This window comes from Phalacrocorax aristotelis, chromosome 15, assembly GCF_949628215.1.
Source record: "Phalacrocorax aristotelis chromosome 15, bGulAri2.1, whole genome shotgun sequence".
Lineage (NCBI taxonomy): Eukaryota > Metazoa > Chordata > Aves > Suliformes > Phalacrocoracidae > Phalacrocorax > Phalacrocorax aristotelis.
The window spans coordinates 9754404-9776524 of NC_134290.1; the positions used below are offsets into that span (position 1 = coordinate 9754404).

General features: G+C 45.4%; 1 protein-coding gene across 8 annotated transcripts in view; it reads left to right on the forward strand.

The window, feature by feature from the left end:
* KDM2B (lysine demethylase 2B) overlaps window positions 1–22054 on the forward strand; it is a 126434-nt gene extending 104380 nt beyond the window's left edge. For 5 of the 8 annotated variants that reach the window (XM_075110731.1, XM_075110739.1, XM_075110736.1 and 2 more), the window contains 11 exons: window positions 3899–4123; window positions 7934–8077; window positions 12837–12923; window positions 13458–13727; window positions 14739–14777; window positions 16442–17115; window positions 18604–18767; window positions 19237–19398; window positions 19665–19766; window positions 20092–20310; window positions 20794–22054. In XM_075110731.1, coding sequence (XP_074966832.1) covers window positions 3899–4123; window positions 7934–8077; window positions 12837–12923; window positions 13458–13727; window positions 14739–14777; window positions 16442–17115; window positions 18604–18767; window positions 19237–19398; window positions 19665–19766; window positions 20092–20310; window positions 20794–20975 — 2268 coding nt within the window. In that variant the 3' untranslated portion in view covers window positions 20976–22054. The remainder of the gene's footprint in view (window positions 1–3898; window positions 4124–7933; window positions 8078–12836; window positions 12924–13457; window positions 13728–14738; window positions 14778–16441; window positions 17116–18603; window positions 18768–19236; window positions 19399–19664; window positions 19767–20091; window positions 20311–20793) is intronic. The other 3 variants (XM_075110733.1, XM_075110732.1, XM_075110734.1) reach the window with 3 other exon arrangements.
* Window positions 22055–22121: the final 67 nt, after the last annotated feature.

The following is a 22121-nucleotide window of genomic DNA, read 5'->3' on the forward strand; positions in this document are numbered from 1 at the left end:
ATGTGTGAATGTACTGGTAAGGAGGCAGTGAAAACTTCCCAGCAGCCAAATGTTTGTCCATAGCCCAGATGAACTAATGCTCTGAGTAGTAACTCTTCCAGATAGCATTTCCTAGGGGTTTGTTTAGAGTTGGAAGTGCCATACCTGGGCTTATTCCCAGACCTACACAGCCCTGTTGAGAGACTTGAATTGCTGATGACCACCCCACCCAGTCTCAACTGTTGTCCACCTGGAGCATTACTGGAGTGTGGGGTTTGTAGGAGCTCAGCGTTTCTGAAAATCAGTTTGCAAATTGGTCCCCTTTGCTGTCTGAGGAGTTGGTGTGTTTAACCACTGTGGTGTGGGAGGGTGATCCCAAATTCATGATTTGTAAATGGTTTTGTAGTTCGTAGTGTATTATGTTTGATGGCCTAAGTTTACTCCCAGGTGCTGTGGAGGCTGTGCTGTGTCTGCTTCAGGGGCAGGAGTAGGTCACCTTTGTGTGTTGCATAGCAGTAATCTGGGGGAGGGACACACAGGCAAAAAATCCTATCAGGATGTCCTGTTAACGTGTCTTGTTTTAGAGGGCAGTGCAAGTTCACCAGCTTTCCAGGTTTCAGTGTAATAGAGGTAGGTATTTAGTGTATTAATTCTAATATGTTTCAGCAGCTGCTTGCACAGCCTTTGTTAAGAGCTTGGGAGAGTGGTTGTCATCACTTCACCATCCTCCTATCCCTCTTCTGAAGACTCTTGCTGTGGCCAGAGAAGTATGGGCATGATTTCTGTGGAAGGATTTCTTGTGACAGTATTTCAGGCAGGCTCTGTCTCAACTCCCCATTTTTTGTTGAAGAGATTTTTTTTTTTTCCTTAAATCTTACAAGTTCAGTATAGTCTTTCTTTTCTCGACAGTTCTCAGAGGTGGCTGCTGGGGTCTACAGAGTCAGCAGGCACAGGCTGTACTTGAGGGTCTCAGCTCACCTCCTTGGGAAAGGAGATTATAGGTTCTGCTATACAGGTGGGAGGCTACATTGGTCCAGAACCTAGTTCAGGGCTTAGTGTGTCACCCAGTCCTGAGCTTGAGGCTGTGGAGCTGCGGTTCGCTGGCTACCTCAGTAAACCCAGGTAAGGAATCCTGCCATCCCCTACCACTTGCTCATTATTTGCAAGACAGCTCCACAGAGTTATGCTACGAGGGTGGCAAATTGCAGTAGAGATAGGAACAGGAGCTGGGAAGGAAATCTTTACCTGGTTTTGCTACCAGGGCCAATACATTGTAAAACTGCAGTCTGAGCTGGAAATCCTGCAGCATCTCTTCCCTAACATCGACCTGGAATTTATCTGGCTGTCTGCCATGTGCTAAATAAACCCCAAGTCATGTTGGAGGCTCCTTCTACCCCCTTGTATCCCAGCCCCTTTCTGGGATAGCAACCTAGAGGCCAGACTTTCTTCTGTGGAGGTTTTTAAGCAACCACTTTGGAGCCCCTTGAAACTAGATACTAGTGGGAATTCCTGGAAGGCCTCTCTAGCCTTGCTGGCTGCGACATCCTGGAGTGAAAATGTGGCTTGGATTGAGGATTGGTCAGTTGGTAAATTAGTACAAACCCAGCTAGTACAGTTGCTTGAATTTTTTAACGAGCAGTGAAGAAGTCTGGATAGGTAAGAAATAGGTCTGCGCCTCTACCGTCTGTGTGGTAGTGATTTGTAAGGAAATCTGAGTTGTGTGGTGTGGTCTGGCTTCAGAGTTGTTCTTGTGCTTTCACCTTCCTGCATCTTTTTTTTTTTTTTTTTTCTCCCTAGGATTCTCAAATTCTGTGTTCAAGCAATGCCTTTTTACCGCTTGCATCTTTGCAGTGTCCTGGTGCTTAAGATGCCGTCCTCCAAATTAGGACTTGGCTTGTGTTACTGTGGCAGAATCAGGAGTTGTCTTTCAGCTGGAAAAGTACCAAGTTTGATCCCCCCCCTTCCTTGAAAGAGGCATTTTTAAAAAGACCATTCTGATGGTGTTGTAACTGTTGTTTGCCTTCTTAAAAATAATCATGTTCAAACCTAGTGGGAAGGAGTCAGATGCTCATGCAGAATCTTCCATGTGCTGTTGGCAGAGGGGAACTGCCCAGGTTGTTGTACATATTTTGGTTTAACTTGTTCCCACTGATATCTAGCCTTTGATATCATGTCTCTCGCTTCCCTGCCTAGTAGAAGGAGACTCTAATAGAGAGAACTGAGGAGTGATTCATGCTGAGGAAGGAAATTATCTCTTATGTAGGTGCCTCTAAGCTGACTTTATCCTTGAGAGGCTGAAAAGTTGGTCTAAAAGCTAAATATTTATTCTCTAGAATATCTGAAATCTGGGTGTCTGGTGTGGTTGCTGATGGGAAAGAAGCTATGCTTGTCTGTGTTCACACAGCATGGTGCAATTCAACCTGCAAGCAGAACAAAAACAGTTCTGGAGAAGCATAATTAAAAACTTGCCAAAATTTGTGTAACCTCGTCGACTAAACAGTGTTTTCTCCCACTTCGGTTATGATAGTAGGTCTGTGGGAGAGAAAGCCAAGCGGTCTAGCTCCTGGCTTCTCTGCTTTCCTAGCACTGAGGCTCCTGGGAAGGAGACTCTGTTAAGATATCAGCACTCTTGCGCGCCTTATGAAAGTCACTGGAGCTTTGCTAAGTCAGCTGGAAGGAAGTTCAGATGCTTGGCAATGTGGCTTTTCTTCTTTCTTCAGGGTTGTATAGTAGGACGCTTAGGGAAGCTTTTGTAGTACGAAGTAGAACGTTTCCATACCCTTTCCTTTAAAAACTGCAGTGGAAATTCTGCATGGCTTTGTACAGCCAACCTGCCCCTGCCTTGGTGATTGCCCAGAATTCAGCAGGAACAGAAAGTGAAACTGGCTGGTCTGTTGGTCATATGCTGAGATGTGCAGAAAGTGGAAAAATTGTTTAAATACTAAACCAGATGAGCTTTGCAGTCCTATTATCATCTTTATGGAGAAAGCTGTCAGTGGTAAGAATGAGCCAAGCCAATGCTTGCATAATTAGCCCCATACAATTACATGGTATTTAGTGATGTTTGGCTTGAACTGTAAGTTCTTGTGTATAACAGGGAGTTTCTGATGAGAACATGAAATTTAGATATCCAGAGTGAACCTGTTGCAGTTAACCTAATCATCTAAAACTCTTTTCATGTTCCTTTAGCTTCTGTCTTAAAGGTCACTGAAATCTAGACCTGGGGTGCCCTTTGCAGCCTTTGTACAGCATCGGTTAGTGTTCTGTTTTTGAGCACTTGCTAGTATTAGATATGAGGGGAGCTACTTTGGAAGGGTTTTGTAGTATTTGTGGTTTATTTCTTACTTTATCACTTGGCAGTAGTTTGTACTCTCCTGTTTCTTGAGGGAGATTGCTGTGGCTTGAGCCATTGCTGCTAAGTGTTTCTCTGCTGTACCTAACCTCAAAATTACTTTTGCTGCCTCCTTGGATTCTGATGCTTCCAGTGGAGGAAAACAGGCCTTCTGGGTTAACCTGAGCACAATCCCAAGAGCTCCCTGGCCTAGAGTCCAGTAATGGCACAGGTCATCTCTTGACCTAAGCCAAGCATGTCACTTGGGACTTGGTCCTGTGTTGAGCTGTGGGTAAATTGATTATCCCTGCCCCTCCTGTTGAAGTGGGCTTACTATAGGTTTGGGATCTCTCATTTATGCCTTGGTTTCTTTGTCGTCTTATAATGCATTTTTTCTGAAAAGGTAATGGAACTCCTTTAGCTGTAGGAGTGATCATGTGCATCTGCTGAGTATTACCCATCTGTGTATAATTCTGATACAGCTGTTAGTTTTACATGCAAGACGTAGACAACTCCTGCCCAAGGAAGTCCTGTAGTTTAGATGGTAAGTGGGATGGGCGATTAACCATGTGTGGTTGGCTCTTTCAGAACAGGGCAGTCGGACGGCCCAAGGGGAAACTGGGCACTGCTTCTGCGGTGAAGCTTGCAGCTAATCGGACAACCGCTGGAGCACGTCGGAGGAGGACACGATGCCGCAAGTGCGAGGCGTGTCTGCGGACAGAGTGCGGCGAGTGTCACTTCTGCAAAGACATGAAGAAATTTGGGGGACCTGGCAGGATGAAACAGTCCTGCATTATGAGGCAGTGTATCGCAGTAAGTGTACCTGTTGCTACAGCTTGTTTAGAGACATCTTTCCCATATCCATCTCCTGGTGACAAGGTGTGGACCTGTGAACTCTGCTCTGAGTACTCTCAAATGCATCAGGCAAAATAGTGTAATCCCTGCCCTCTCAGTTCAGGTCTCTTCTTCCCATCACTTCTAATTCTTGCCCCTCACCCACCCAAAATCTTAAACCAGAATGCTCCTAAAACTTAGTAGCACGGCTTTCATTCTCAGTAACACAGAAGGTGAATGTGGAGACTATCAGTACGTCAGAAATAGGCACTCAAATCACTGAAATTCTGGAATTTGGGGGAGAAGGGGAAGAGTGGGGAGTTCTGATTCAAAAGGAAAGAGGTCTGTTTGGTTTGGATCTTTGATTTTCCTGACAAAAACTGCCTTTGTGGAGGCCCCATCCCTAGAAACATTCAAAGTCAGGTTGGATAGGACTCAGCAACCTGATCTAGCTGGAGATGTCCCTGATCACTGCAGGGGAGTTGGACTAGATGACCTCTAAAGGTCCTTTCCAACCCAAACCATTCTATGATTCTGCCTTTACCATCTTAGCAACTTAACCAACTTAAGATCTGGAGAAATCTTTAACAGGCGTCTTCCAAGATTTTTGTGTTGGTGATCGCAGCGCCAAGCTACTTGAGACCTTAATTTCAATTTGTTTGCTATTACCTGGGCGCGTAGGAGGGTTCTGATTCAGATGAGCTAAAGAGCTATCAAGAGCCAGGGTCTTGTCTTCCTCAGGGCATGGAAATGGTTCTTGGGGGATGAGCATCAGAATGGGGCAAGCAGGCAGTCAGACAGTTTTTCCTGGGCTCCTGTGATACGTTGCTTAGAAGCTTCTTGAGTTATAAGTGATAGCTCTATATTTAACAAATATTGACAAGATTAATCTTCCAGTAAGTTGTCCAAGCACCCTTTGAATCTGTTGCTTTCATACTGTGTGTCACAGAGCCTCTCCTCAGGTCTCATGTCCACAGTGCCTACATTCAAGGGTAAGAATTAGCTTTAGCTTTTCTCTTAATTCTTTGGAAGGTCTTGATTATGCTGCTGTAAGCATCTGGCTTTCTGTTGTGGGGATTTTTAAGGAAAGGAATGTTGTTTATTCGTAACTGAAATATCATCCCATCTATACTGATTTCTCTCGAACTCTTGTTACAGTTCCTCTCACTTAGGTGTTTTTTGGGTTTGGGTTGTTTGTGGGTGGTGGGTTGTTTTTGGTTTTTTCTTTAATTCTGATGAGGAAACTAAAGTGGAGGCATTAAATGGCTTGGTCTGACACTGATAAAAAGACTGATAAGCACTTAAGGTTTCCAGTAGTTGCTTCTGGTAGCTCACTCTGTGTCCCGTTCTAAGCCATGCACTGCCTTTGACATAGAGGATTGGATTCAGCTCTGCTGGATCTTTCAGTAAAGTACATAGAACATCTACCTTTCCACAGAGTGCTATTGTAGCTCAAGTGTCTTTTCTTTGAACACTTGATTTCCTGGAGTGTGGCATGAATTGAACAGCATGGATGAAGAATTTATTATTCTCTAGGGGGAAGAAATAGTGAAATCATGCTGCCTTTTTAGTGGAGTGATTAAATTAGGACTGCAGTGTGCTTTCTCGTCCTGACTGATGAAGGAAACTTTCACACTAAGCTGTTTCACTCTTGATACACAGGCTGAACCTTTTGGAGACGAGCTAGGTTCTCTTCTGTCTGAGTGTAGTCATCCTCTCATCCCCTCTCTTCTGATGAAGAAGTATTTTTCTTAGTAGCCAGGGTGCTCAGATTCCTTGTCCCACCTTTGCATGCACTGAAGAAGATATCTCTACCCTTCATAGGTTCCCATTGGTGTAAAAATAGCAGGGGGAATCTTACAGACTGACTTAGAGTAGCAAAAGCACAGAAAATTATCAAGTTGTACTGTTGTAACTTTTAATGGTGCTTTACATTTCTGTCAGCAATCCTATTGTCTTTACTCTTGTTCATTATGTTTTTTAACAACTGCAGTAGCAATACATTGTGGTACCTATACAACAGCTTCCAGCCCCGCCCCCCCCCCAAAATACCCAAAACACTGAAGCAAGGCTCTGTGGAAGTAATGATCCCTACAGTTCTGGGATTGTGCTTTCCTCTGGTTAATAACATTGACAATATTAACTAGGCACAGACTTTCATTAAACTCGGAAGCCTTAAGAGAGCCTGTACTGCTGTTTGGAGAACAGGAAACTCCTCTGCATCACTAGTTCAATCAAGAAAGGAAACAGGAGTGCCTTGGACACTTTATGCTGCATTGAATAGGTCTGAAGGGAGTGGGGGGGCTCTGCTGGGAGGATGAGTTGTGACTGCATGGCTGCTGTGACTGCATGGCTGCTGTTCCAGCCTATCAGTGGGGCAGGGCTAGTTGGGGCACAGAGGAGATTCTGTAGCTATCTCTGCAAGAAAAATGGTACTGCTCCTGGGATGTTTGTTCTTGTGTGTGGGTATAAATACTCGTCATGTGGGAGATGGGATAAAACAAGTGGACTGAGCTCTTGTGACGCTAGACAACTTAGCTTTCCTCTGTTTTACCTGCTGATGGAACGGGATCCTGGGGATTCCTATTTTGTGCTTGGAGGAAGGGTGGGAATTAAGTAGCATTTGCAAAATGCCTTTAAAAAGGAGCATGGGTGGTAAGTACCAGCATGAGAAAGCAGGAAAGTGTTGCCATAGCTAATGTATTGGATGTTGGTGTGTGGGGCAGCACACCTTACTCTCTAATGATTTACCGTAGCTAGGTTCTTCCCTTTCTGAAACTTGCTGAAGGAAGCACTGTTGCTGCATAGGTTTGGTTTGGTGTGCAAGTATCCGCTTACAGATTTTATTCACTTCATTTACAAGAGATCCATGCTGTGAAAAGCCACGTCTGTCTCTGGTTGCTTAATAGTTAAGGACTTGCAACCTAATCAATTGCATTTCACATTACAGCCAGCTTTTTATGAGGTTCTTCCTTTTCTTTCTTGTAATGAGTCTTGTATCTTATTGCCACAAACCAGAAGTTTGTTCCTCATTAGCACAAAGGTGGCTTTTTAATTAGACTCACGTTCAGTGCTTTGACATGGGTGACAGATATGTGAGATGCTGCAGTTCCCTTTTTACCTCAGCAAAAGACAGAAAAGAATCAGTGCGCTTCTCACTTGTGACACTTGGAGGAGAGGAATTCTCTTTTTAAGTGTCTGTGCAGTGCTTTTTGCAATGCTCAGGTTGGGAGCAGGGCCCTAGATCATAGTCTGTCAGTCAGAAAAAGGTCTGTTCTTAGTTCTGTTGTGGGCTTGCTGTGAGACCTGGATTGGGTCCCATAACATCTGTCTGCCCGGCTTGTAAAATAGGGGAGCTGCCAAATTGCTAGTCAGATTGTGAAGCTTAATGGATGTGAATAGTGATGTTCTAGGTTGCTTCTTTTCCCTCCCATTGTACACAGCGACTTGCATGCCAATGTCTGTGGCAGCTCACAAATTTGAGGCTCCCAGCAAAAAAGCATTTTCATCCGTCCCTGGGATGCCCCATGAATCTATGTTGCTACAGGGATGGCACTTCTGTTCCATTAAATGTGTCCTGTGATGCTTGGTCTGGGTACCCAGCCCTGATTGTTACCAGTTTTTCTTGCCTTTGTTGCTCTGCTGGGCTGGAGCCTTCAGCAGTTTGCGCAATTAATCCCTATTTATCTCCTCTTTGAAATGAGGATACTGTAAATGCGCATTGAGTTCTTCTGTTTCCATGTGTCTTCCATGTCCTGATCAAGTGTTCTTTCTGATATGTGTAAACAGCCGGTGTTGCCTCATACTGCTGTATGTCTGGTGTGTGGAGAAGCTGGGAAAGAGGACACTGTGGAAGAGGAGGAGAGCAAATTTAATCTCATGCTAATGGAGTGCTCCATTTGTAATGAAATCATACACCCAGGATGCCTTAAGGTGAGTGTAAGAATGTGATACATGTTGGAAGCAAAAACTGGATTAGTTATCACCTTAATGTGATAGCGCACAGAAATTAGAAAGTTTTCACATTTTTGGCATTGGAAACTGAAGTGAGCAAAGAGTTGGTGTGAGAAGCAGGGTGGCAGCCGCAGCACACGCAGTCCTGGCTGGCAGGCAAGGATCCTCTGATGTAACCAGCATCCTTTATAAGCAGACACTCTTGCTTCGGACAGCCTCTGAAATGTGTGTGCATGCAGATGTCCTGGGGAGGGGGGGTTGGTTTGTTTTCTTTTTTTTTTTGCCTCTTGTTTAAGGAAGCGAGAAGTTTCAGTTGGGATGAGAGGCTCAAGAGGACAGAGAAATCTGCCTGTACTTTTGGATGAGTTAGTCACAATCTCCATATCAGTAGCTTCTTTCTGTGTCCCACAAAGTACAAACAAGTAGTTTGCTGTTCATGTTTGCCCAGGCGCAGATGTGCCTTTCGGTGGCAGCTGGCTTTAAAGATGTTACAAGCAAAAGTTGCAGTAGGAGGACCACAGCTCTAGAGACCAAACTGAGCAAGTTTCAGGCTGCAGGAGTGCTCACCCTTGGCTGACACAAGTCCTGTGAGCAGCTATATTCTTTGCTGGTAACAAAAGTGTCATTTTGGGCATGTCTTTGTGTATTAGCATTTAGAAGCCTCCTTTCTCCATAGCTGGTTTGTTTCAGCTGATCAGCCATTTCCTGTTGCTGATTTGTTTATGGTTGAAGTGATTTGCCAAAGCAAATGTACTCTGACACACCATGCCCCAGAAAGCAGCTTTTGGCCCTTCTGGGATCTCTGGGAGGAAAGGTATGTTCTTTATGCAGGCCTGGGGTGATGCTCTCCTGGCCTTTTATTTTACTTCTATTTTATTATACCAGTACATAGTATTGCACCCAGCCATGCGCCTGTCATTTATTAGAGCAGAAGGTAGGTAGCTGGCAAACCAGAACTGTGGCTGTTTCCCTGATTCATGAAACTGGTGCTCACAGCTCCTGCCACACATGGGCTCTGAAAGGGAGCTTTGCTTGCTTGGCTCTGCTTAAAACAAGGCTTCGGGGGCTGATGAAGCAAGGGAGGGAGCTGCTCATTTTCAGAGGCACCTCAATTTTAGCTTGTAGCTGCTGCTTTGCTATTCCAGTCCTTCCTGAAAGTGCCCTGTGCTCTTGCTTTGCAGCATCAGTGATGCTTCATGGCTGAGTCCAGAGGATATGATTGTCGTCTAGTGGCAGTTCAAATATGGTTTCCTCTCCCCATACCACATTTGGGACTAGTTGCACAGGATGTGGGTCAGATCTATGAAATCAAGCAAGTGCTGTTTGTTCTTTTATGCATGTGTGAGTGCTGTTTTGGTAACTAGGAACAATGTTGCTTCGGGTGTTTCTGAAAATGAAGCAGTAGGAGATTTGCAGTGTGCCTTGTATTTTAATTTCTCAGTGCTTCTGTTGAGCTGGAATGGTGGGGTAACTGGTACTGTTTATTTACTGAGATAAAAGGGCACTGGTAGGATTTCAGAATCAACTTGGAAGGCGAGATGAGACTATGCGGCAGAGAACAGCAAAAGGAAAATGGAGCCTTTTCCTTGTTTCCCTCCTTGCTCTTTGTACCCAGGTTCCATGATTTTCTGCGAGACAAAAATCTATTGCCATGTTTACATGTCACTCAGCTCTTGATGTGGGCTTATGCCCAGAGGATGGAGCCCATAAATAGTCCTGTGGGACGTGCCTTTGAATGCAGATGCAGCCCCAGGGCAGCTGCTTCTGATGTCCACCAAGAGAAAGTCCCTTCCTGTCCTACTCGGTAAATAGGCAATAGTACACGTGAACTGTCGGTTATCTCCAATTAAATATCCAGCAAATACTTTTGGGGGAGATTGGGATAAACTGGATCAGCAAAGGGAGGAGTGCCCTTTCCTGGCTTATTCCCATGTGGAATGAATTCTGTCAAAGACGCATCTCCAAAGCCCTGGAGTACAAATTAGCCAGTGTATGTGTCAAACTGCTCAACAAGCAAGTTGTTCTTGGTTTGAAGTCCAACCACTTCCAGCTTCCTGATCTGGCTGTAGCTGTTTGTGGTGCGTTTTCTCATGAAGAAACAGTGGCAGAGGAAGACCTCTTTGAGCAGATTAAGGGTAGCCCAGGTGTGTCTGTGCTCTGACACACTTGCATCCTTGAAGGGGCTTCTGTGGGTGCCTCTTGCTGGGGGAGCCCTGGGTACCAGAGCACATTAGGTGTTTGCCTTGGAACCACGCTGACAGCCAGGATGTTCCACATACTGAGAAGCCTCATGGGAGGTTTCTGCCATGCTTCTTTCCTTGAAAATATAGTACCAACACAAATGCTCGTTTTGCTGAAGAGTTTCTTGTGAAAATTATCTTGGTGAGCATTTCACAAGTGCAGGATTGTTTCCAGAGGGAGCTAGTGAGATTTTTGGAGGAATATTGCCTTCTGTTGTTACAGGGTGCTTGAGCTGAACTGATACTGGTGAATTTTTCTTGTTACATATCAGGTTGCCAGTAGCACGGGTTAGCATGTGTGAGTGCAGCTTCTGATGCTGTCCCCTTAAGGAGAAAGGGCTCATTTTCCCCAGTAGGAGCCTGTTCTTTTTAATCTCATAAAGATACAGTGATAACGATAGAGAAAGTAAAAATTCAGGTGCCTTGTCAGAATAGCAGAAGTACAAAGTCCTCTTCCAGCACAGCTGCAGTGCTGCCCATGGGTTCAGCCCAGGTGTGTCTCACTGCCTATGTTGTTTCAGTCTTGGCACTGCCAGAATTCATGGCTCTCGCTCAGTGATGCCAGATCAGCATCCTGGGGTCTCCATAATTCCCTAACAAGATGACTTCACAGTAGCGTAGTCTCATGTTTAGACTTTCTGAATTGCTGACCTCGTGCTACAGGTATGTTTCTGAAGATGCCTCACGCTGTGGCTCAGACACCCACCTGCTGTTTGTAGCAAACACTCAGAACTGGCTCCCACCCAGCCTGAAAGGCTGGGGACAGATTCGGTGGCAGGTTTGTGTGTGTCTAATTAGTTTACTAACAGTTCCTCACATCTGTTCAGTTCTTTAAACTTCACAGAGGGGACAGAGCTGTAATGCCTTCCCTTCAGTAGCATTTGTTCTATATTCAGTGCGGGAAATAACTTGTTCCCAACTTGGGATTGGGCCAGGAATTGTTCCCCTGAGGCAGAGATGTATACAACTACTCCTGGAGTATCTTACACCTACCATGGGAAAGAAGGTTCAAAGGCGCACAGTTGTGATAAAACCAGTATTTAAATTCTGCCCACTTCATTTACTCGTTTATTAACTCCAGAATACTTGCTGAGAGAGACTGACATGTCATCACTCTCACTAGATGGTAAAACTAGAATGGCTGCTGTCTGGCTCGGGGACTTGAGGAAGCAGTTCCCCTAAAACCAGGGCTTGATCCTGCACAGCCAGTGCATTTTCACAGAGCTGGGAGGAGAGGAGGAAATGTTTCAGAAATGTGAAAAATCTGCAGATCTCTGCCCCTGCCTGTTTCAGCAGCAGCCTCCTGCTACTGCGCTGCTGATGCCAATGTCTAGCTATTTGTCTTGACAGTAGCATGTTTATGTTGTCTGTAATAGTAATAAATTAATATTCCCCCCCAGGCTTATTTCTGAGTATATAACTAAACCCTTAAATGTGAATGTGCCATCAGTGAGTGTATACGTTTGTACGGAGGGTGTTTTTACCTTAGCTCTGTTTTTCCTCCTCAGTTTCATTCACAGAAACGCCTTTTCAGAAACACTTACCTCCCGTTTGGAAAGTAGTGTGGGCTCCTATACGGAAATTCAGAAACCAGCAGCTTTTCAGCTGCATAGGGCAGGACTATGCTTTTAGCATAGCGTGGCAACACGGGGTGTGCGTCTTCTCTTCCAAAAAGCTGAATGTCACAGTTTCTCAGAGGTAGTGAGGCAGTAAGCGTTTCTCTTCCTTACACTAGCTGGGTAACTGTGGGTGTGAGAAACCTAAAAAATGCCTTCATGAGTCCAGTCTTCTGCATAAAAGTGCCTGTTCTCTAGATGACTTGGCAGCCATCATTTTTATTGGCACATGGGCTTGAGGGCTGGAGGCATGGGACTGCTAGTTCTGATCCATAAAGAAAAATATTTTAAGGAACACTTGATTACAGTGCAGGGTGCTTTGCTTCTAAAAATGCCGAACAGTATTAATGTATGTGAGAATGTGCGTATGGGAAAAATCCCTTCCTATTAAAGGATCAGACTGTGCCTCACTCAGAGGGGGTTGGAGGGGGGAGAACGGGACGGGACTGAGCTTTTCAAATAAGCGGTGTGGGAGGACGTTTGGAGATGGCATGATTATAGCCCTGGGTTTTGGGTGTTTTGGTTTGGGTTGTGTTTTGTTTTGGTTTTTTGCAAGAGCAGAATGTGCCCTGTGTTAATTGAGATTGTCATTGACCTTCATAAAAAGCAGAGATGTGAACCTTTTATCAAATACCAATTTGGCTGGCGTGCTTTCCTCCCCTGTCGACATCATCAGAAGGGTAATTGTGCAAGACCAAGGGCTTGCTCTGCACCAGCAGGTTGGTGCTGCAGCACCTGCAGTGATCTGGGTTTCTTTTCTGTAGCCCCTGGGAGGGTAGCAGTTCAGCAGAGAAAATTGAGCTGTACAAAATGCCTCTAAATGATCTCCCTGTAGACATTTGCTGCACGATTGTGAATTGAGTTGTGCCTCTCGTTTACCAGGTGAAGGAATCGGATGGTGTGGTTAACGATGAGCTGCCGAACTGCTGGGAGTGTCCAAAGTGCAACCATGCAGGGAAAACTGGAAAAGTGAGTTTAATGGGAATAAGTGGTGCTGAAATGAGATACAAAATCTCAAGCATTCCTTCTGGCTTGTAGATATAATTTTGCCCAATACCAGCTTTTGATTTTGTGCTTAATTCAGTTGGGTTGAAGGAAATAAGCTGATGACTTTCTCTTCTTTAATAATTTCTGTAGTCTTGTTCCACATACCAACACTTCACCCAAAACCAGGGGAATATTTAGGTTAGTTCTGTGCGCTGCTACATATTAACTTGCTAGATGAAAATACTTCTTTAAAAAACAAAATCCAGAAGCAATTATGCAAAACCTGACGTGTCTGTTGGAATTAGTGAAACATTATTTCTGAGCACACCGAGGCAGACACTGCAAGTGTGTAGTTACAAAAATAACTTTGTGAAGGTTGAAATGACTTTACTCTAACTCCTTGCTAATCATTTTGTCTGTTACAAAGTGATCGACCCACCAGTGTTAGAGGCAACTTAGATAAAGAGCTGAGAAAGGCATAAGATATAAAGTTTGCTTGTGTTTTGTGTCTCTTTGGCGTACAAGCAAAAGCGCGGACCAGGATTCAAATACGCATCAAATCTCCCAGGCTCATTGCTGAAGGAACAGAAAATTAACAGAGACAATAAGGAAGTAACAGATGCTGCAAAACGGAAAGGGGATTGTGAAGAAACTCCCAGGCGGAAATCAGAGGAACATTCCAAAAAGACTCAAGTTGACTCAATACTGAGGAGAAAGTCAGACGAAGTGCATCTGTGGAGGAAAAGGAAATTTGAGAAACCCCAGGAACCCACTATGAGAAAGCGGGTATGACAAAACACTCTTTTCGTGTACTTACACAGATGCGTGTGGGCTGGTTGGGGCTGATGTCTCTTGCCTTCTGGCTTATAGCTCATCTTGAAATCCCAGATTGTTACAAAAGAAACTGCGATGTTTTACCTTCCTTTCTGAAAACTGCTAATCTAACAGGACAGTAGTTTGAACAGCGACACTTGGGTTGACGTTCAGAGGCTGAAAACACCGGGCTATGGCTCTTGTTTTATTCAAAATACTAGAAAACCCACTTTCACTGAAACGCCTTTACACGATGCTTGGAGTAGGGACAAGGTGAAAATCAATTTTTAATGGAAAGTTTTTCATCTATATCCACTTGGTGGCGCATGGCAGCTTGTTTTGTGGCTGATTCAGGGATGTACAATACTTGTAACCCATCAGTGGACCTTTAGAAATTACACCTTCTGTAGCCTGCAGAGAGGAGGAGCTGCTCACAACTGCAGTGTAGACAGCTTTTCCTTGAATTTAACAGTCAGAGCTCTTGGGCCAGGCAGGGACACTCTGAATTGTCTTGCGGATTATGAAATATGGTACTTGATATAGAGAAAAGCTGGTTTGCAGAGGAAGAAATGAGGACCTAGATTTAATGTGTCTCACGAGTAAATGGCTGATGGCTTTAAAATCAGAATCAGTGCCTCGTTTTGTATTGTGTGTGCAGCTTATGAGGAGTGGCAGCCAGCCCGCCCCGTGAGGCTTGACTTGAGCGTGAGGCTTGAGTGGGGACACGAGAGTAAACGTAGCGATTGGTGTTGCTTTGGTGGAATGAGAGTGCAAAATTCACGATACCGGTTTATGCATACCTGTTCTCTGGCCATGCTTTCCTTTCCCCATTCCTGTGGACTCACTGCAGTGTTTATGGATGCCTTGAATTGCTCCATGAAAGCCCCGCAGTGCGTGAGGGAGGCACTGTGGATCACCAAACCTCCATCAGAGCATACAACAGATGTCATGTTTTGGGGTTTTTACTTTTCTTTCTTCCAACAGCTAAAACTTGGAAAAGAAGAGAAACTCGTCAGGAAGAAGGTACTCTGCCTTTTTAATAGATGTGTTCTCAATCCCTCTTATATCCCTGCTCCTCATGAGAGCTGAATGGTGAGCCAGCTTCTCTAGCAGTCATGTCCTTGTGTTACTACAGGCATTTTTATTATCACATTTACATCTTGAAATTACAGAATATCTCTGTCATGGAAACCTTTACATTCCAGGAGAGTTTAGCTGCAGTGTCTGGTTTTATAATTTCTGTACTGTTGTCCCATATTAAAATACCACAGCGTTGTGTGGTGATGACCCAAGGAATGAAATTCTGTTTCGATACTCGCATCTCTCTTCCTGTGTCATTGAATCTTGCCTCTGCCGCACAGCCCCTCAGCAGCCTGTACCAGAGCACATCCCTGCAGTCCCCTGGTGAAACCCAGGGTGCTAGGAGCGACCTGGCACACGAGTACTGATTATCTCTCACAATCTGGCATGATAACAGAAGTCCAATACCTTTAAACTAAGTGCTTGTCAGTACCCTGTGTGAAGGATGCTGCAAGCTGATGATAGTCTGATGTAATATTTTTTTATTCTAACCTGTCATTAATTTACTGTGACCTCTTCCTTTATAATATGTTAATTTAAAGACAGGGTGATCAGCTTTCTTTGCTGTGTGCCGCAGACTGGAGCACAGGAGCTTATCCACTGACTTGATCTAATTAGTTTATTGCAAAAGTGTAGACCTTCTGATATAACAAGTGTGTTCACAGCAGTTCACCTTTTCTTGCCAGTCCAGATCTCTTCTTATTAGAGCTTTTTCATTTTAACAGTTGGTGGCTTCTTTCTTGCTTGTAGTGATCAGATTAGACTTGAAGTCTTCCCTGGTCTTAGTTTGTACGTCTCTTATACTTCCATCTGGTGTGCATCAAAGAGAGATTTGATTAATGCGAGCAAGTGAAGTGCAGTTTGCTGTTGTGAACAGTGACCGGAGCAGCAAAGAAGGTGCCAGCAAACTCCTGTCAGCCTGCATTGCGCTGGAGATCGTGTCAATGTGAGGTCTTGTCAGGCTAACAGTGTGTCAGGCCTGTCACTCAGATTCTCTGTTCTGTGTGCACCAGAGGTGGGGGAAGCCTGAGAAGATGAGCAGAGTTTAGTAGGATGTAAAGGAGCAGCTAAAGCGTAATTAAACGAGGCCATGAGTATCCAGCAATAAGGGCCACAGCAGCACAGCCACAGTGCGAGTCGGTTATTGCAATTCAGGAGATTTCAGAAATTGACCTTTTGGCCGTTGGGCACAAACATGAGTCAGCCAGTGTTTAAAGTGGGTACCCAGTGAATGTGTCCCATGCCTGGTTTCTTCTGGCCTGCTGGGGAAAAAGCTGTCTATAGTATGCTCATGATCTTCTGTATATAAATTGTCCACTGTGTAATGAGCAAGGCCCTTAAATCTGCAGGATTATGCATGGTGAATAAATGCATTTACCACTCTCTTGGAGTCCGGCGAGCCAATAGCCAGACTCCTCATCCATGATGGCACTTGAACTTGCTACCTTTGGCTGGTGAAGGTACCCTTGTGCTCGGATGGGTGGGGCTCAGCGCTGGCAGGCAGCCCGACCCCCCCGGGCAGGGCCACCTGTGTGGAGCATCAGCATGTGAAGTACTGCTCTGTGTGTTCTTGCTCGAATAGTCAGCCCTTGTCTCTTCCTTTTCAGCGGCGATCGTGGAAGGCTCCAGATGACCGAAGTGCCATGATCAAACCCCTGCGGCGTCTCAAGCAGGAGCCAGAGGATGACCTGCCTGAAGCACCTCCCAGGTCCAAGGATAGTGACCAGTCACGGTCCAGCTCACCCACTGCAGGTCCCAGCACGGAGGGCGCCGAGCCCAGGGACAAGAAGAAGTTTAAGATGCGGCGGAAAAGGCGGCTTCCCAATAAGGAACTGAGCAAGGAGCTCAGCAAGGAGCTCAACCAGGAGATCCAAAAAACCGAGAACAGCCTTGCCAATGAGAATCACCAACCCATCAAATCTGAACCTGAGAGTGAGAATGAGGAACCTAAGCGTGCTTTGAACAACAGCGAGAGACTCCATAGGTTCAGCAAAGGGTTAAACGGGACTCCCCGGGAACTGAGGCACCAGCTCATCCCCAGTCTGCGAAGCACACCTCGGGGAATAACCCGGCCACCGCCTTCGCTCTCTCCTCCCAAATGCATTCAGATGGAACGGCACGTTATTCGGCCACCTCCCATCAGCCCCCCTCCGGACTCGCTCCCCCTGGATGATGGGGCAGCCCATGTGATGCAGAGGGAAGTTTGGATGGCTGTCTTTAGCTACCTCAGTCATAGAGACTTGTGCATCTGTATGAGAGTTTGCAAGACCTGGAACAGATGGTAAGGGGGGCAGGAAACTGAGCTAGGCCTAACGTGTAGGGGGATGGACTCGGAAGGGAAGTGGGTGACAGAGGCACTAATGCCTCCTAGAAGAGGTGTGCAGGTCATCACTGAAGCTCTGTTGAGCCTGAGGAGAAGGGGTGACCAGCAGTGTCTAGAGAAGTAGCATGGCTTCTGGCGCTTTCTCAGAAGCAGCAGTTCCCAGCATTTCTGATGGGAATTGCGTGTGTGTCGGCAGAGCGTCAGCCTGCCGGGGCTGTAACGCCCCAGCTCAGCCTGTCCTGTAGTTAGACACCACAATGTTCTTGCCTGCTGGAACAGCCGGTCTAGGTCATGTTAAGTCTTGGTGTCATTCTGCCCCCAGGACTTGCCGACTGCTAATGCAGTTGTTTGTTCAGTTCAGTGATTAAATATCTATTAAGAGATAGTGAAGATCTCCCAGTGCCCTCGGTGTCCTCCTCAGAAGGTCTGTGCTGATTGTTTCCCTGTAGAGGGTACATGAAGAGCGATCCTGTTTGCTGTGTTCTGTGCCGGCAGAGCTGAAGGAGGAATCCTTCGTTATCGTATTCACTCAGTGTGTCTGTTCGATGCGCGGAGTACCAGAGAGTGAATGCCGACAGTCGGCGACTATACGGCAGCAGTAAGCATTAGTGGACAGATTTACATGTTTCACTGAACTTGTAGTAACATCTCTTGTTGGCTGTCACCTTGGATTCAACTGCGATGTGCACACAGATGGGCAAGTTGTAACAGACTCCTTTCTAGCACAGTCTAGTAACACAGTGGATAAATGACAGGAAGGTTGAGAGGTTGATCATTCAGGGCAAAGTGATGTGTGTGGGGTGCCTCCTCCGTGGGCTTCTTGGTGTCACAGAAAGCTGGTAAATGCCTTCTCCGCGTAAGTGCCATATTTCATAATGGTAAAAAATTACAAAATGCAGAATCTTGCACGCTTGTTAGGGTTTCTTGATTGTTGCCCTTCAAGAACCACAAAGAATGTAAAAGCACATGAGCCACAAAGATAGGAATAACACAAAAGCACAGAACAGGAGTGGGGGGTCCTGTTGTACAAAATTCACTGGTTTTAAGTAAGGAAAGCAACGGGGGAGATCAGGGCAGTAATATTTAAAACCAGCCTTTATATTCAAAAGGTAAGCAAGAAGGTGTGGCTTGTTTTCAGGCTAGAAAATGGATTTTAGTAAGTGCTGTTACGACTTAAAATGGGATCTGAAGTTGTTGATACTTGTAATTCTGTGGAGATAATTCCATGCTTTATTGCACAATATATTTGATGGAGAAACTTCAAACCTATGTAACATTGTGTGGTGTTGGGCTTATCTTAATATTGCTCAGCCTTATTTTTGCTATTTTCAGTTTAAATGCTGTTGTTTTGATACTGTTTAATGACACCTTTTGAAGTCTTGCAGAAATCAAACCAAGTGCCAAATTAAGTGCTGTTGGATTTTTTTTTTTTTTCTTTTTGGGTAGGTGCTGTGACAAAAGATTATGGACCAAAATAGATTTAAACCATTGTAAATCCATCACTCCACTTATGCTTAGTGGCATTATTAGGAGACAGCCTGTAACCCTTGATCTTAGCTGGACAAATATATCTAAAAAGCAGCTGAGTTGGCTTATCAACAGACTGCCAGGTAAGTGATGTTTATTAACCACTTCACTGAACTTAGCAAACCAGTTTGTATCTAAAATGCAGTCTCTGAGGAATGCCTACAGGGATCTGGGTATCTTAGGAGAGGAGTAGATACGTAGGAATGAAGCATCGGCTGGTTAAAATGGGCCCCAAATTAGTGATGATGTGACTGCTTGACACACTAGGTAAACTAACATGAGGCAACGTCACTGTGGGAAGTGCCTGAGCTGATGTGATTAGTGGAGGGAGTGCGTGTGGGGTCTGCTCTCACCTGCAGTAATGAAGTTCCAGATGGTGGGAGAGATGGAGAGCTGGGCAGGAGAGGCTTACGGGGTCCCTGCTTGCCCTGGAGCACTGGGGTGGTTCATCAGTGCAGCACTGGGCTTCACCCAACCTGTGTGCAGTAGCAGGGGTCACCGCGGACGTCTCTCTGGGTAGGCCACGTGCTCCAACTTCTTCTGTATCTGCAGGTCTTCGAGACCTGCTGTTATCAGGGTGCTCATGGATAGCAGTGTCGGCACTTTGTAGTTCCAGTTGTCCTTTACTCCGAACTCTGGACGTGCAGTGGGCAGAAGGCCTGAAAGACGCACAAATGAGAGACCTCTTGTCGCCACCCACCGATAACCGGCCAGGTAACAGGCGGGAGGAGCACGCGGGAGACCTGTCCCAGCTGTTGTGTGGCATGTTGTGCTGCTAGTCCCCCTTGGAGGAAACGGGCAGAAACCCCCACAGCTAGCACCGGCGGGGTTCTGGGCTTCGCTGATGCGCGAGGTGTTCAAAGTAGTGACTCGCAACACCTCTTCACTGGAAGCCTCTGGGTAACGAGTGATGTTCTCTGGCTGCTGAACAGTCATCTGAGCCACTGTGCTGGTTTTCTGTCTGACTTTCTTCTCTTCAGGCTGCAACGGGTGTACTTTAGAGAGTATGGAAACACTTTCTTCCAGTTCAGGGAAGGAGCAGTTCTGTGGGTCATGCCACATTCGCCCGGATATCAGCTCAGGTGAAATTTTGAGCAAATCAGATCTGCTTTCTGGCATGCACTGCACAGCCTACTGCTTATTCCCGACTTGTAATTCCGCTGGGCCCCTGCAGTTACTTCCATCCCTTTTGTTTTGATATCAGGAGGTGGCTTTGTCCATGTGCCTGTTCCAAAAATAGACAAGTGTTCCTGCTGATGTCCCCTCCAAAGCTCCAGACAGGCAAAAGCGTCTGAAGTTGACATAGGGCAGCAGTGTTGTGTGTCACAGTGCATTTCATATAGATCTGCAGATGTTTGCAACTTGGGGGGAGACTTTTGGGAGTGACCTGCTGCCTCCACTTTCCAGGTCAGATTGACAACCGGAGTAAACTACGGAACATCGTTGAGCTGCGTTTGGCTGGCCTGGATATTACAGATGCTTCTTTGCGGCTGATCATAAGGCATATGCCTCTGCTCTCCAAACTCAATCTTAGTTACTGTAATCACGTGACAGATCAGTCTATTAACCTGCTGACCGCGGTCGGAACCACCACGCGGGATTCATTAACAGAAATTAATTTATCAGGTAAGGAACACAAGCGCAGGGGCGGGGGGAGGAATTGCCCATGGTGTTAAGACTTGCGTGGAACGCTCAGCAGCGGAAGTGGCTTTGCCCAGCTCTTCCCCTGCCCTGCTGTGAGTTCCCCGCCTTGGGCTCCAGATGAGCTGCCAGTGTCCGTAACCTCGGGGCCTCTGCCAGCTGGCGGGACTGCCGGTCGCCTACCGCTGCGGAGCCACGTCTTGTACCTCGCTTGTCCTCCATGGGGCATCTCCCAAGGCTGCTGCTCTGCGGCTCCAACACGCTTTGCTTTATTTAATCAGTTACACAGCAGAGCCTTGGGGATCAGGGGCCCGTGGTGGGGTCGGCTGGGCGATTTCGCTGGCAGCACTGCACGGGAGGAGCAAGAAGGGCCTCCCGCAGTTGGGATAAGCTGACCTTGTGCTGGAGAACAAACTGAGACACGCTGTTATGTTTCTCCCCCTTTATTTTTGTTTTTCTTCCCGGCAGACTGCAATAAGGTTACTGACCAGTGCCTGTCTTACTTCAAACGTTGTGGAAATATCTGCCAGATCGACCTGAGGTACTGCAAGCAAGTGACAAAAGAAGGCTGCGAGCAGTTCATAGCGGAAATGTCAGTAAGTGTTCAGTTTGGGCAAGTGGAAGAAAAACTTCTGCAAAAACTGAGTTAGTTAAAGGACATGTGTAAATACTGGGGTGGGGGGGAGGGACTAAGAACACGTAGGGATTTTATTTTCAACTGGGAACTTGGAATATTGGAAAATGCCGCAATTGGATTTTACAACTCTGTCGAGGAGAGAACAACGTGAAACTACCCATGTTAAGAATTTCAACTTGTGCCACTAATTCAGTCTACCTGGGATGTCCTGCACTGGCTCTTATGCAAATCCATAAGGCGACTGTTACTGATGGTAATTGCTCATACCCGGAAGATGACTGATCTCCAAGAAATACTGTTATTTAAAGTACCACAGCATGTGCTTGGTAGTGTAAATTTGATTTCTGCTTTTCATTTCTTGAAACAACAACAAAAAAAAGTTGGTGTCATTAAAGTGGACCACGCACTGCATTTCTGCCTTCTTAACACGTTTTGTTTTGTTACATCTTACATTATGCAGAACTATTTTTGTACAAAAATTGTTTAAAAATTATTTATGCAATGTTTGAATGCATTACCAGTGTTTTGGTTTTGATTGCCAATTTTTATCTTTACTTATGGTAGGCGAGAACTTAACCTATACTTCGTAGACAGTATCTATCTACAAACGTGCCCAGGTCAGGAAAAGTAGGTTAATACTTTCAACTTAAAGCATGTTTTAATGGAAGTTTATATCCTGCTTTGTATACTTCAGAAGTGACATAAGCATGTTGTGGAAATAAGGTGTAAATTATAGTTGAAGTAAAACACTTTGCCAAGTTTTATCTGTATAGAAATCACCTTTTTCTCAAAATTTTAAAAAAATTCCGATTTCAGCTTTTGCACATAGGAGGGTTTCACTCTGTAGCATGAGCTCTTGTACTCAATATAAAATTAATTTATACAGTGAGTCCAGCCGTAGAATAAATGGTCAAACGTAGTCTCTCTTTCTTTGAAGTGTGAGTTGAGTTCTCATTTAAGGTTTATAACATGGTTATTTCCTGATTGTAAAATTCTGCATTCATAAGTGCCATTGTTGTACGGTGTTGTTTTCGTAGACCTTCCTGATGCAGTTTTACCTTTGTTGAATTTGTATAAACAATTGTACAAAAAGGTGCTGGCCCTGTGTGTTTCTATTCCAATGTGGGGTTGGTTTGGCAGGAAGCTGTGTTTGGGCTTC